General features: G+C 35.0%; 1 protein-coding gene and 1 pseudogene across 3 annotated transcripts; one reads left to right on the forward strand and one right to left on the reverse strand.

The window, feature by feature from the left end:
* The first annotated feature begins 283 nt into the window (after positions 1-283).
* On the forward strand, positions 284-880 carry LOC128039284 (STS14 protein-like; annotated as a pseudogene).
* A 228-nt stretch (positions 881-1,108) lies between these two features.
* LOC105787573 (histone-lysine N-methyltransferase SUVR5) lies at positions 1,109-11,058 on the reverse strand. Of its 3 annotated transcripts, none has more exons than XM_012614034.2 (12): positions 10,578-11,053; positions 8,736-9,253; positions 8,066-8,368; positions 7,859-7,969; positions 7,054-7,164; positions 3,775-6,648; positions 3,279-3,440; positions 2,821-2,937; positions 2,652-2,752; positions 2,435-2,572; positions 2,023-2,110; positions 1,109-1,792 (listed from the first exon to the last, which is right to left on the reverse strand). In XM_012614034.2, exons 2-12 carry the CDS (start codon positions 9,219-9,221, stop codon positions 1,685-1,687), a joined length of 4,599 nt encoding a protein of 1,532 aa, XP_012469488.1. In that variant the 5' UTR covers positions 9,222-9,253; positions 10,578-11,053; the 3' UTR covers positions 1,109-1,684. The 3 variants fall into 3 exon arrangements, 1 of the variants encoding a protein (XP_012469488.1); XR_008191340.1 differs by having other exon boundaries at positions 1,736-1,792; positions 2,435-2,498; positions 10,578-11,057; XR_008191339.1 differs by lacking the exon at positions 1,109-1,792 and having other exon boundaries at positions 2,040-2,110; positions 2,435-2,498; positions 2,573-2,752; positions 10,578-11,058.
* Positions 11,059-16,060: the final 5,002 nt, after the last annotated feature.

The following is a 16,060-nucleotide window of genomic DNA, read 5'->3' on the forward strand; positions in this document are numbered from 1 at the left end:
AAAGTTAAGTATTTTCTTGATTCTATTTTTTTAAGTTCTTCATTAAGTAATAATCTGTGTCTTACCTTTTGTCTCATGTTTATATTGTAGGGACATCGTAGTCCAGTTATTTTGAAAAATTATCTTTAAACCCGATCAATCAATAAGGAAACATCATTAGTTGTTGTCTATAGAAAACTAAACTAGAAGTTATGGCTCAATCGATTGAGACTATTCCACTATGTCATTTACAACATTGTTCCAACCAAAGTAATCAATTTCGCATCGGTTTTGACGTATCTAGTGATGTTCATCATTCTAGTAGTAAACTAAACATCCAACTCTCTTGTTGCATGGTAACACCTCATCTAAAATAATAGCCAACGGACAATGACCTACACCTTGGTTGCTGTTCTAGTTCTAGCCATTTGCCACCATACAACCTGGGGGCTGAACCAGCAATGAGCCCCGGCACCACGGCTGCACCAGCAGTGCTGCCACGTGCAGCCGGAGAAAACCTGGAAGCCCACAACCAAGCAAGAGCTGCGGTAGGGGTCGGACCTCTCAAGTGGAGCAAGCAACCGCAAGGTACCAAAGTAACAAAATGGTTTATTGGTTTGCAAGCATGACAAATCATAAGTACGGAGCAGACCAGCTATGGGGTAGCAGAGCCACTACGTCACATGGTGGTTGAGACATGGGTGAAAGAGAAGGGTTACTATGATTATGCCACCAACACTAGAACCAATTTTGTTTCCATTTGCTTTCGATTCATGTGCTTAAAACTTTTGGGGTTTTATGGTTGATGTGAAAATCGGAATCTGAGACTGAGAGTTTTAATTGTTGTGCTTTCCGCTTAATTGTCAAAAACAGGAATGGCAGGCTTAGTGGGCTGCAGTAATGGGCCTCCATTGTGTTCTTTGTGATTCAGAAAGGGGAATTGAGGTTCTAAACAACAGATGTGGATTCTGTTTGTTTCTGGGGCTTAATGATCCATGTTTCTGTTTGTTTCTCGAGAAAATTTGCTTACAAATTTCTCAAGGAAACTGCAAGTTTTGACATGTCAGTAAGGATATAACCTTGTCTTACACATCTCACGTTCAATCAACGAGTATCAGAGATTAAACAATAGGAAGAATTGTTCAAACTTTATACAACAGAGAGCAAAAACTACAGAGATTAGAGAATGTCACAAATAAGGCTGAGACACTATTACCAGAAAAAGGCAATCCATGCATTAAAAAAAACTGCTAAATAACATTCCTAGGCTAAGCTATCAACCTATGAACCACGATGGGAACATCAAAGGGGGAAAAATTCGATGGCAAGCTCTGCCCAAAAGCAGACTTAGCCACTCGAGATAGAAGAAAAAGAATTGGGAGATTGAAGAGAGGTTAAAAAGAGATGAGTAAATACGTTGCATGCTTTCATCCCATTTCGAAAGAACTACAATAGGTACAATCTGGCTTGGTTGAAAATTCTGTTGTACTCCAATTGATAGTGGTTCGGCAGTTTACAGTGGCCCTAGTGCAAGAACCACCAGATAAAAATATAGAACTGTTAGAAGCAAGCAAGAGTGCCAGATTTAGTCCCATGATTGGTTTGGAAGTAAATCTCCTATTATGTTAGAGCTTGGTATCCGCATTTGTGAACTCGAAAAGAAAAATTTAGACGCCATAGAGATCCCATTATGCTCACTGAGGGTTTAGTAAAGGCGGCCCCGACATGTAGAAGCTCCACATTGACATGGATATCCTTGTCCAGGAAGCAGTTCATATTGATAGTCAAGAGTCAGCTCTTCACCTACAGATATCTGCAAAATTGTGAAATGAAAGGCTGGCTAGGTTCAATACATTTATAACACTGGAACAATAAATACTTAATGGTTTTATATATACATATATATATTTTTTGAGACTAGCCACTCAATTAAACTCAGCCACCTAAACCACATCTTATTCCACAAACCATTTTCAACAATAGATCATCCAAGATTCCATATATGCAACAGATTTGTACTCTATATTTTTTAGATGCGCTTACATCTTGACTGGCATAGAGACCAATGTGAGCTCGGTGACAATCCATGCTGTCCACAAGAACTTGACGATTCACAAGATTTGGCGAGCAGCTGAGAAGAATTCAAGGAAAGAAAGCGAAGAAATAATCATGAGTGCATCAATAGGAATTTGGGATTTCAAAAGTAGAGATTTGGTATCACTTTTTAAATACAGCAAGTTGAGCTGAACCACTTGGCTAAACTAATTACTCCAAAGATGTCGTAAGTGCTAAAGACCCTATTACATATAATTAGAAAAGGGTGAACGTATTTAAAATCTCAGGATCTTCAGTTACACAATTTTTATGGCCAAGTTATAATTTGGAAATGTCAGAATCAAGAGAATGGGAAAACATTTCAGTATAAGATAGCGGATGCATACAAGTGTATCCTCACCTATGATTGATGAACCGAGAAACATTTCCATATTTGGATGCATCAATAAAATATCGCGCTTGTCCTTCAATCAATCGGCTCATATCATTTATATGACAATCAACGTTAAACATATAGTTGCAACCATTTCTACCATACCTGATATTAGATCATACAGCCAATTCAGCATAAAAGCAAGCACAAGGTAACAGCAGATCTCTGTAAATCAAATTGAAACCTGGTAAGCCTATAGTTTGCCTCCTGCTTGCCTAAGATCCCAACATACTCACACACAAATGTGCCACTCAGAATTGGTTCACCAGCCCTGATTCCCCAGCCCTGAAGATCAACATGGAGCGAACTCAAAGGACAGACTCTAGAATACAAGGAAAAGTTGAAATAATTACCTTATTCTCGGTTTTGAAGACTTCCAGTTTTACTCGTACACCTTTTTGCAAAACCCTATTTGGGCATGCTTTATTGCAGCTACACATACGATTGCATTCATAGACAAGGTAGCCCTCCTGCACAGTTTCACAAAGGTTTAATCTCGAGTCATAAACCAGAATCAAGGTTCACAGGAAGATACCAACAAGGCTATTTATCAGTATCTACTTGTGAAAAAGGGCATATATCTCTATAATGTTCTGAATGGCGAAGGCGAAACGTTGCAAGTCTAAAAGGGAAAAAAAATCATATTGGACTCTTATGGGTATCATATCAAGTCAATAGTGCATTCCCTTGACAAGCTAATAGCACATGCTCTTTTATATGTGATTTGAGAAACACCACAAGCAACCAAGCAACATGACACTTTAGTGAAAATTAATAATGGTTGACACTTGACTGAAAAGAATTACAGTACCTCCAAGATAATTCGCCCTTTGTCATCATAAGGAAATCTACCACGCATGGGTTTACCATATATGTCTCTTGCATCTTCATAATCGTTATCAAAGAGATATACATGATCACATGTCTCAGGATAGCATGTTGAATTGGAACAGGTGCACCCAAGTTGCATACTCTGAAAAGATATGTAAGTAATTAGAAGGAAAAACAAAACAAAACAAAACATATGAGTTAAGCCAATCCAAGCAATGTACAATATATCCCATCATGTGACAGGTGAGATACAATCCATATGAAACAAGGATGCTGCTGCAAGGCACTTCATGATATTATCAAACAAAACCCAGAAATCTCAAGGAAAGAGAATTGTCAAGAATCCTAAGAATAGCTTATGGTTGCAAGGTCACTTTGACATGCAATCAAAGTAAACTCCACTGAGGAATAATTGTAAGGCACCTATATGTTGTAGCAATGGAGAAAATAATAAAATAATCTAAATACGAAGGTACCTCAACATCAAGATCAAGGGATTGATCAAGCAAAGAATTTGTAACATAAGTGAAGTTCTCCCAAGGCATGGAGGGTCCAGCATTTTGCTCGTTGAAACTAAGACCAGAGATGTTAAGAGAATCAAAAAGACCTTCATCTACAACACAAGCTACTGGAACTGATTCTTTCCCAAAGCTTAAATCATCACACAGGACACTGGCCTTCTGCGTGGGCCCTTTTTTAAAATGTTGTGAATCGATGATATAGTGACATTCATCCAGTTCCAACTCCTCATCTACATCTTCCAAGGAATCTGCTGATTGGTGACCCTCGAAACCATTAGGGAGAGGAATCAATGGGGGCAGAAAATCTGAATCCTTGGCAGGCTTACATCCATTTATGCACACAAATTTCTCTTGATGCCACTCGACTTGAACGTTATGCTCACTGCAAAGCTTGGCTGCCTTAAGGTACAAACATTCAGGTAACATGCCATACTTCTCTTCCAATGAGGCTTTGAGGCTCACTTTGCAACACGAAGAGCGAGCAATAGACAGAATGTCCAAGTTATTAGGCCGTGGTTTTGTTTTATGAGTTCTGGAAAACAATATTTTTGCAAGGGCAGAGCACTGCGGTTCTGCTAATCTACCAAGATTTGAAGTCTCCATAACAAGAGGCTCTGCACTAATGATTTCAGCATCAATCAACTTTGATGCCTGGAGGCATTTTTTCATAGTAGCAGTTGCTCGATTCCTGATCCTATATGACACTGCCCCCAGACCTTTCTTAAATCTAGGATGGCTAAGTCTCCCAGATTTTAGTTTATAAGCATAATAACGAACCCCTTTCTTTGGAGGACGAGAGCTAGCTAAACTTGGTCCCATGTGAGCAGCCTGGTGGTGGCGGCCAAGATCAGGCAGCAAATCAAATTTCAAGCCACAATACTTGCAAGTAAACTTTTGAAAACTGTCTACATTCTCTGAATTATTCTCCACAGAATTGCCGAACTCAAGCTTCGGTGGAGGTTCCTCACCTGCAGATAGATTATGCTGTTGAGCAATCTTTGATAGCCTAAACTCAACAGGATGAGCTGACAGCACATCCAACCATAATTCCTCGGTATTGCCAAAATGGCTGCCACAGGAAATGCACCGGAGAAGCATGCACTGTTCGACAAATTGCACATGGTGTCTCTCCTGGACATGGGATTCTAAAACCTTCTTGTTAGTAAATGAATCCAGGCAGATTGCACAAGCATAACCTTCAAACAACCGTTGTGCTTCCTTTTTATGATTCTCCATCCAGTGTGTTCCAAGCTGCTGGTCATCAAGAAATTCCAATGAGCACATTTTGCACTTAATGGTCTTGTCATCATCAAAGCTATCATTGATGGCCAATGGCAATGGAACAGGTTCTTCCACGAAAGACGACGAAGGTGTACCTTTGTCACCAGTGAAGCCCCACAAACTTTGCAATCTCTCCTTTTCGCTGTAAACCAACTTCATTAAAAATTCCCCAACTCTATAATCTTTTGATGCTTCAGAAAGGGCCCACTGAAGTTGGACATCCACAGGAACTGGATTTCTAAGAGAGAAAATACTTTTGAAGAGCTTGTAGAAAAGTTCACATGCTTGATGTAAATGCAATTTCTGCTCAAGTGAATCACAGTCTTTCAAAAGATCTACAAACACTTCTCTGGATACTATCCTACTCTTACCATTTCTTGCACGTTTGAGCCAGCTTGGAAGGTGTTTATCACAGTATAATGAATGCCTCTTAGGACTTTCTTGACAAGGATCAAAACCATTATTGGAGTATAAGCCTATGCAATGCAGTAATTCTGTGCTATCATGATCTTTACCAGAATGTTCAGGCTTCTCAATTAAGCTGTTTCCTCTGTGCAAGGCATCAGCCTCAATTACCGATACTGGCTCCACCTGCAAGGGACTTTCATTGTCTCCCACCAACACTATATCTCTGCAGAATGTGATTTCTGAACTCAGAATAATCTCCAGATGCTTCCTTTTTCGTGTGTTCTCTGGAGAATGGCAACTATTATTTGCATCACTTTTAGGTCTGTGTTTCTTGCAGAATGAGGAGCCATATAGCGACCGATGCTTACATCTAGTACCAAGCACGGTGGTACCTTCACACATTGGTGTATCAACGGGGGGTGTCACCTCTATTTTGCTGAAGCTACCAGTAAAACGAGATGCCAAGTGCACACAGCAATAAACATCCCCCTCATTTGCCCACCTCACACACTGCCTTCCTTTTGACTCTATGAATGCTACACACTGTCGGTTTTTACTCCCAGCATCTATGGATTTCTTAGCAACTGCTTCATTCACAGGCGTTAATTTCACTTCTTTAGACTGAATGTGCAGAGTTGAGGTACTATTGACCTCTTCACTTGCTGTTGTTATTTCAACATTCTTGGTGTGAATGACTTCCGAATGCCTTGCTTCAACAACAATATTATCCCATCTGTCAGTCAAATTATTTGATCTGTCCATTGGTGTGGTTTCCTCTCTCTCCTCTTCCTTTCTACAAAGTCGTGGTGTTGGCAGATTGACATCTACAGCACTGAAAAAATCATACTCAATTTCAGTAGCCATAGTTTGTTCTGATCCATTGCTTTGCACTTGGAAGGCATGTGTATCTGCACGGCGAACGTCAAGCTTGGGCCTCTTCCTGCTAACTTGTATATTTGTGTTTGAGGGACTACCACTGTTCCGTTGATTGACATCTCCAGCAGTAGATACAGGATGAGACATTGAGAACCATTTCAAAACTTCATGCTTCCAGGTTTTCCACTCAGAACCAATTGTGGGCTGTACCGGTGCATCCCCCAGAGACTTAACCTCGTTCCATAGTATAGCATTATACAATTCCTGAATCAATGGCAAAGAGAAATATTACTTTTCAACATGCACTATGCAACTGATGCATTAATGTAGTCCCTGACTCAAAAGTATGAAGTTGACTATGCAATCCAAAGAATGGTATGCCCAGCAAGAAAAGAAAGTTATGCAACTGATGCACAGGGCCCTTTGTTTGCCTTGATGGAATGTTCAGGTTAATTGTAAAACCTTTACTTCCATGCCCAAAGGTCAAGGGAAGAAGGTTTCATTCCCTTTCTTTTCTTCTTCTTTTAGGTGATAAGGGGGAGGTGGCAGTGAATGTTAGGTAACTGAAGTTCTACAAATATGGGAAGACCATTTGTTAATTACAATCCACATACAATAACAGTATGCACTGATAATAACATAAACAGGCAACAATAGAATGAGACATACTTCCTTTAGCAATTCAATGGATTCAGCAGTGTGTGCATTCTGACATTGTTGCACCCACGAGTGAAAAGACTCTTGAAGCCAGTCAGCATTTATGTAGCGTGGCAATATCATCTGCAGAGAAGAGAAATATTACTGTTTACATTTTTAATGCATGTACAAGAAGAAAATAGTGGACAAGATAGAGATAAATTAGATGAAAGGTTACAGTGGAGATAACACAGTGGTTATGATATTGATAGCAGTATTGCCCAACTAACATCAACAGGTAAGGATTTGTGTTCATTCAGATCCCTCGGGAAATATCTCATATAATACAAACATTCAATGCATTTTTTTTTTACTTTGAGAAATAATGCATATATTATATAGTTGGTCCATCATCTAATGTTGAGAATTTTCAGACATTTTATGAAGTTAGAATTTGTTCCACCACAATGTGGGAGAAAAAGAGAGAATATATATATAATTTTACTTTGAGAAATAATGATATTTTTTTGACAAAAATAATTTGAGAAGTTATGTGAATAACAGTGTGTAGGGTTTTTTGGCTATTAAGAGGGCATAAATTTAGAGGAGTGGATAATTTAAAAAAAGGATTTTTATTAAAAATTAAATGACATAATTATACTTGCATTCTTTTTCTTTTAATTTAATAACTTGGCTTTTTCATATTTTCACCAACTAAGCTGGTGTCACGAACCAACCCAGTTAGGAAATTTATATTTATATATATATATATATATATAGAGAGAGAGAGAGAGAGAGAGAGAGAGAGATATAGATGTCAAGTAAGTGAAGGATTTACACTTTGAAGCTTCAAAAGCATCTTTCCAAGATCAGAATAACCATTGCAGCGTGAAGCCTCCATAGCGAACTCCTTCCAGACAACCACATTACGTGCTGTCTCAATCAAAGCCTACACAAATAGGAATAGAACTCTGGTAAGAATAGAGCTGAAGAATTGCGGAAATATATTAAATACACAAGCAAAATAAAGATGAGAAATCATTACCTCACAATGGAACTGATCAATTATATTTAGCATGCCAACAGCTAGCTTTTGCTGTATGTACCGCCTTGCAACAGTCAAATCTCTAACCATTTTCAGTCCAACTTTATGACTACGACATGCAATAGGCTGAGGGAACTCATTAATGGGTCGGACAAGTATCATGTCTGCCCAAGAATAATTCCTGGTGTGAGGAAAAAATACTACAAAATACTGCTTTCGATCATGAGTCGGTTTTGCTTTCAAAGTTGATAATGGCCAGTCAGCCCTTGCACATCTGATTCCAGCTTGCCATATTCCTCTCCACTGTACTTGGAGAAACAGAAGCGTATCATATGAAAATAAATTTAGCATGTATCCTTATCTTCTAGAAAATCAGAAATAATAAAATGAAAAGAAACTATTTCTAAAAAATGACAAAAAAAAAAAAGAGAAAAGAAAGGAAAATATATATTTAAATGGGGACCAGATACAGGAATTATCAAGGGAACCTAAGTGGTCAAATGGATGATCCATAAAGCGCACAAATAAACCATTGCCAAGAAAATAAACATAGGGCATATTGTGAGAAAACGTCCAAGAAACTGTTGCCGTAATGCAAGTCCAAACCATAATATTTGGATACGAGAGATGGTATTTCAAGGAAACCAAAGCTAAACGAAAAATATGCTACCTTGACCCACAATGCAACAGATGCATCATGCTCCAACCACTTGGGCGCTGAAAGAGACAACTCTCCCTCCCTATTGTTGCTCGGTGATTCACTCTTGATGGTGTTAACGAGTAAATGAGAACTTTCAGAGGTCAAATAAGGTCTAGTGCAACAACTCTGAGCATTCAAATTATCATATTCATCATCATGTGATCCACAGAATAATCTTTGGCCTTCTGCCTGACAATCATAATATGAAGATCCACTATGATGTTCCTCTGAAATTGGTAATTCACCCCTTGTGCCTTGACCTTCATCCTGTCTTCCAGTTTGATTCCCTTCATTAGTCACCAATAAGTCATTCATCCTATTATCTGCCACTTGAACTTGTTTCATTTGTTCCAAGCAATTAGATTCTGGGTCATAAGTAAAAGTTGTTTCTGGAGTCAGTTGAGCACAATCAGAATCCGCAACATACTGAACACCAGAGCAGGGCAACACTTCCATGATTCAAACCGGAATCTCTAAAGCAGTATAATCTGCATATAAACATTGATTATAACCCAAAGTCATTACTGTCCAAACAATGCTCAATCCATGCAATCGTAAGATGCTGCAAAAAAAACCTTGTCCAATATATATACTGAAAATTTAATACATACATACATGCATATATGACATAGTATATGTAGGACTGAAAGGAAGACAGAACAAAGATACCAATTACAGTTGAACATGAAAATGTAAAACGCACATAGGTTTGCTGTCTCATTTATACAAACATCAAGATAGGGGTCAAATGACCAGCTTAATATGGTCTCTATCACTGCATTATTTACGATTTTAAAGAGCATAACATCTTCCATGTTGCTAAAGCTAAAGCTCTTTTGTCAGCATTAAATTCCTTAGTTCCTCACCTTTTACAGCAACTTATAAATTTCTTAAACACCCTGGATCAAGTACAAAATCCATGGTCAAATTTTACTTAATCCATGCAAAATTGCATTTCTTGAACAAAATTGCAGTCTTTATTTTTATTATCAACCATTTCATTTGGATTCTCAAGCAGTAAATTTATCAAAGTGTCTTTTATTAGGTAAAGAAAATCAACCAACAAACCAGCAAAAGGAAAAAGCTTTCCAGGAACTTGAAAGATACCTTCGTTTAATAATGTATTAATTAGTAATATAAAACCCATTTAGTTAATTTATCAAAGCGTAGGGTTCCTGTTAAAATCTATGCTATTTCTCCATATAAAAACTTCAAGATGGCTAGCTAGACCCCAGATCTTAACATGCATCTCAAAAACCAAAATTTCCAAGAGAAAAAGCCCAAACCAACAAAACCCAGAAACAGAATTGCCACAAAACCCTAACATAATCAGCAAATTTCATCCTTCATTATCTTGGTAGTAACAATAATAATAACCCCCCAAAAGAAAATTAAAAAACTTTCCTTTCATTAGATTCACATTATGTAAGAACCCACCATGGCCTAGACATATCATCAAAATGTTGACTAACATTCTAGGTGTGTCCAAATTCCAGATGATACAAGTAAACACATACACATATACACGATCCCCAAATCATAAAACATGTATCTAAGAACATAAGAACAATTAATATCCCGAAATTTTGGCTAAAATTAAAAGAAAAAAAAAAAGGGGTTCATTACTTTTAAGATAATGGGTTAGTTCCCCTAGGGTGGGGGAAGGCTAGGTAAGCAGCTGCTAGATCACAGACGAGGGTAAAGAATTAGAAATTGACTGCAGAATGTGACACACATAAAACATAATAACATGCATCACATAGGAGAGATAAAGAAAAAAAGGGGGGGGGGGGGGTGGCTGATGTATTTTACCTTTCTATATATATAAAAAATTGTTATGAATGATCACCAATGTCTATTTTCCACGGTTGTTGATTTTTGGGTTAGGCAAATGAGATTCAAGATAAGGGTTTCATTCTTTTTGAGGGGATTTGGGTGCTGATGAGGTTATATATATATATAACACTATATATGTGGTTCATGAGTCGTGATATAGTGGGGAATCGGGCATTGTCCCCATGGCCAAAATCAAAACTAAATATAAAAGGAACAAAGGGAAACACACTTGCAAAAAGATACCCTTGCCTAAACTCGAAACAGGCTTTTGGTCTGTATATGCGGCCTTTTGCTTGTGTTGTTCTGGTTCAGTAATTTTGTCATACAATGAGGGGTCAAAATCTAAAAAACTAGACCTTGGGTGTTATTTTAAAAGTAAATAAAATTGATTAAACAGAGGGAGGAGAGAAACTAGGGAAATTGGTTTAATGGTGAAAAGGGATTAAATTGGTAAAGATAAAGAGAGAATTTTGATGAGAGATAGAGAGAGAGATCAGATTTGGTTTTTAGTTATCAATCAATGTGCGAAATTGTGGTGCGCCGTATATTTTTGGGTACCGTGTGAAGTCTATAAATGGTCGAATTTCAGAAAAAGTCCTTATACTATGTATTTTTATTGATTTAATCCTTATAGTCCTTTTACTTTTCGAAATATAAATTTTTAGTTTTCAATCAAATGAGTTGATGTAATTTATGTTTTAAACAGGTATATCTTGGTATTTTTTACAACCAAACTTATTTTATATTTTTCATTTTGTCTTTTTAAATTTGCCAAAAATCAAGTGAAAAAAAAGTGTATAAATCACTTAATTCCTCATAATTTGATCTTTCTAATTCCACCATCTTCTTCTAATGGTTAAATTTTAAATTTGGTCAATTTATTATGTCAATCTTTATATTTTAATTTATCAGAATTTAATATCTATTTTCCGATGCCATTAATTAATCCAATTGTTAACACCTTTAATTATTTTGACTAAAATAATAACATGAATTTTTAAAATATATATATATATTCTAACTCATCATGTTGACATAATTTTTTATTAAAATGAAAGCTTTTAAGAAAAATCTATATCAATATTTTACCCGAATAATTAAAGATATTAACTATTTGGACTAACTAATCATATATTAACAAGTAAAAGAATCAAACTATAAAAATTAAAGTATAAAAATTAAATCTCAAATATAAAAATAATTGGACCAAAATCATAATTTAACCTTTCTCTAATTACTACTTATTAGTCTATATGTGAAATTTTCTAAGTGTCAAAGCCATGTGATCACAATTTTGTCTTGTTATCCAATTCTAATAGTTGACTAAAATCTTATAATATTTGAAAAAAAGTACTTTATTTAGGAACTAATGGCTAAATCTTGGAAAAAATTAATAAATTCAATGAAACAAATCCTTTTCTAATAACAAACACTAAATTCAGTAATTTTAAGATTACATGTTAATCATATTTATGATTAGACATGCATCAAATCTGAATATTTTAAAAATTGATATAACGTGGAATAAAATTAAGAGACATCTATAATAATCTATAATTAATAGTGGACACGTGAATTAAACATGACTTACACATGTTAGTTATATTCTTTGTCAACATCTCACATTGCCAAGTGTTAAATAGTTATGGACATGTGGATTATACAGATAAATGTATCATGGAGACCCACATGTAGATTATATTTTCCTTCTTTCACTCAAAAGTGTGTAAAATAGTATTTGTATGTTAGATCAAAGAGTAAATTGATCCTTTTATTAAAATTTTCATCTATTTTTATTGTTAAAAATTGACATGGCTAATAAGATAATTAGATTGTTACACATGGTGTGCCATGTTGACCTCCTTTTGACATACAAAAACTAATTTTTAATAATAAAACTGAATGAATTTTTTAACAAAAAGTATCAATTTGCTTTTTGATCTAACGTATGGAGACTAATTTTCTTATTTTACAACTAAAGAAGGCAGAATGCAATTTAATTTTTAGTAGAAGAATTTTTATGATACTTCTTCGCACTATACATAATCTACCTATAGCTCTTACACACCAATGACTTAATTGAGGACAATTACTCCCAACATAAAAAGAAGGGTAAGAGAATAAAAAGACCTCCTCTCGCTCACTTCGGAAACACCTCCAACTCTCAATCATCTATACGGTTCTCGGCTTCCGAACGGCCGCCGTAAACCACCAAACTCATATTTGAACATCAACAGAAAGAAACTGGGTTTGAAGACCATTTCTAGCTTAATATAGTCTTTCAAATCATGGCGAATACATAAGATGACATGACAATTAACATCATACTTTCATTATAATTTGATTACTGTTTTTTTCAGACAATCTTTCATGGAGATGCTTAATCAGAACATATATATATATATATATATATATATATATATATAACATGATCCAAAATGCAGATAATCAAGGAAAAAAGTATTAAAGGAGAATATTACAAGTAAAAAATTAATGGTGGGAATCAATTTCCATGCTGGGATCACTGCAATATTCTGGCCATTTATTCAAGTTTTGCCAATCAAACTGTATGTAACCTTTTATAGGCCTGAATGGCAGAATAAAAGCCATGAAACTACAAAAGCACGGAATGGGTTATTGTACTGGTGAGTAATCATCGAATCGAGCGAAAAATTTCCGATTTTTTTGAGTCGAATTAAATTTTATTCTTCCCTGATATTAGTCATAATAAAAGCAGAACGATGTCGGGTTTTCAAGCTTTCAGCTCCCGTACAGGCCCCTTAGATTGTTGAATAGGCCCCATTCTCCTTCTACTACTAAATTCCAGGGCCTGTTAAGAATTTTCTTGGGCCTTAAAATTTCAGCCTAATGGAAAAACAAAAAATAATTTAGACCCAAAAGAGGAAATCCAAAGTTACCAAAAAAAATATAGATATTTTGGGTTTCTTTTATTTAGATAATACAAAAAAAGTATTTAAATGCCAAAATGGTATTCCAATACTATTATTTATCAAAATGGTATATTATGAACAGTGTTGAGGGCGGAGAGTGAGAATCTTGCGGCACCACCGTTATTTTTCTACCCAATCATAACCCCATCATTAACCTATGATTTGTGTTGAAAATATATATATTTAAATGGTGAAAGGCGTATGGATGGCGGCACTAGTATACAGGTTGAAAAAAAATTCGGTCAGAATACAGGCCATATATAGCCTTTAAAAAAAATAAAATACAGGCCATATATCTGGGTGTCGCCTGACACGAGCCCTCCACCTCTCCAATCCGTATTTTAACCTAATTCTCACTCATGTATTGATATAAAATACAGGTGCCGCCATCCATACGGCCTCCACCATTTCAATATATATATTTTTTCAACACTAATCATAGGCTAAAGACGAGGTTATTATTGGGTGGAAAAACAATGGCGGTGTCGCCACCTTCTCACCCTCTACCCTTCAACACTATTCATAACATACCATTTTAATAAATAAATAATGGCATTGGAATACTATTTTGGTATTTAAATAAATATTTTTGTATTATCTAAGTAAAAGTCATATTTTAGTCACAATTAGAGGTGCTCATGATCGAGTCGGGTCAGGTCTAAGCATGATGTTAACATACTTTATGATTGCCTAAGCCCAGCCCAACTCGAAATATGAGCCTAAAATTTTACTCAAGTCCACTCATATTTGTAAAAGACTAAACCAAACCCATTTTAAGCCTACACTTAATATTTTTAGTTTTTTTAATGTTTATATTATTTTAATTTAATATTTAATAAATTTATATTTTTTATTTATTAAAATTTTTTTGTATACTCATCTTAATATTATTTTAATATTTATATTATAGTAGTATTTTATATTTAGTATAAGTTTATTTTTTTTAATGCGTTATAAATTACATAATATATAAAAATAACATAATAAAAAGTATTATAAACTTTAAAACGGGTCAGGCTGAGCTAAGCTCGAGTCTTGAATGTTCAAGCCCGAGCCTGAACCATATTTTAAATGGACCTAATTTTTTTGTCCAAATCCTTTCAAATTTCGAGCGGACCTTCGAATTTGGACGAGTAACTTGACCCATGAACAGGTGTAGTCACAACTCAGAAGTTATCACAAATCTTAAAACTTAGTTATCATAGTAGTCAAAGTAATTAGCTTTTAGATATTGATTTAGTTGAAAGATCATATGCCATCTTAACTACTAAGATTTGCTAGAATTTGGTACAACCAAAACACATTCATTAAGGACAAAAATCAAGACCTAAAAGCCTTGTCCCTATTGAAACTAGGGAGCAAGCAAAGCAATCTTGGTTATGGTTTTTGTTTTTGTTTCCCTAAGCTAATTTACACCATTGAAATGAGCCATGAAAATGTCAAAATTGAGATAAAATCTGGGATTCTTCCACCTTGGTGTATTTTTACATGTTCTTTGGCCTTTTTGCTCAGTACCCTTTATTCTATTTTCTTCCTTTGAGAAAACTAAAAAATAAAATCTGCTTAAAAAGAGTTGAAAAGTCACATTAGATTTTATTCTTCTTCTTCTTTTAACCATTTTTATGAAAATTAGTGAAGCAAACATGTTTTTTTTTTTTTTACTAGGTTTCTTTCCATTGTTATATAACTAGTAATAACAAAGCAAACTTCAATGAATTCTTAAAGTTGTCAACTTTTTCAAGCATTTTACTTTCACATTGAAATTACCATAAAAGTTAAAAAGAAAAACCCTTGTTTTTCACCTTTGGATGACTCATTCATTTCTTGGGAAAATGGAGTTTTTAGTAAATCAAATGTACCAGCTTTTCTCATTCTTCAGTTTCCATACATATATGGTATTGGTAATGGCTGCTAATTTTCCCCATTTCTCTTTATACCATATTAATTGGTAAAAGTATCGTATTAATCCCTATACTATGAGTCAGAATATTGCATTTAGTCTCTTTATCTAAAAAAGGGGTAAATTAGTTTGTTTACATTAGATAAAAACAAATGGATATTTCTATTAAAAATTTTATCAATTTCTACTATTAAAAATGGGTCCTTGTACATTAACATAATATATACGTGACATACCATGTGTCACTATTTGGTTATTTTGTCACTCATTTTAGCTTTTTAACAATACAAATGAATGAATCTTTTAATAGAACAACCAATTTACCTTTTGATCTAAAATACGATGACTGGTTTATCCATATTTTTAGTTTATGGGTAAAATGTAATCTAAAGCTCCTTACCTAAATTAATTTTTTTTTTTGGTAAAACATGATTTTTAGTATTTCACAATCTATGAGACATGTTTCATCACATGACAAGTACTACACAGGCTGAAAAAGGAGTCTTTGTTTTGTGGACCTTGATAGTACATAGCTCCTTTTGTGTTTTTGTTCAATTTTTAAAGGAGTTGATTGAGAAAATTGAATAAAGATAACCAACAAATGGGGG

This window comes from Gossypium raimondii, chromosome 2, assembly GCF_025698545.1.
Source record: "Gossypium raimondii isolate GPD5lz chromosome 2, ASM2569854v1, whole genome shotgun sequence".
Lineage (NCBI taxonomy): Eukaryota > Viridiplantae > Streptophyta > Magnoliopsida > Malvales > Malvaceae > Gossypium > Gossypium raimondii.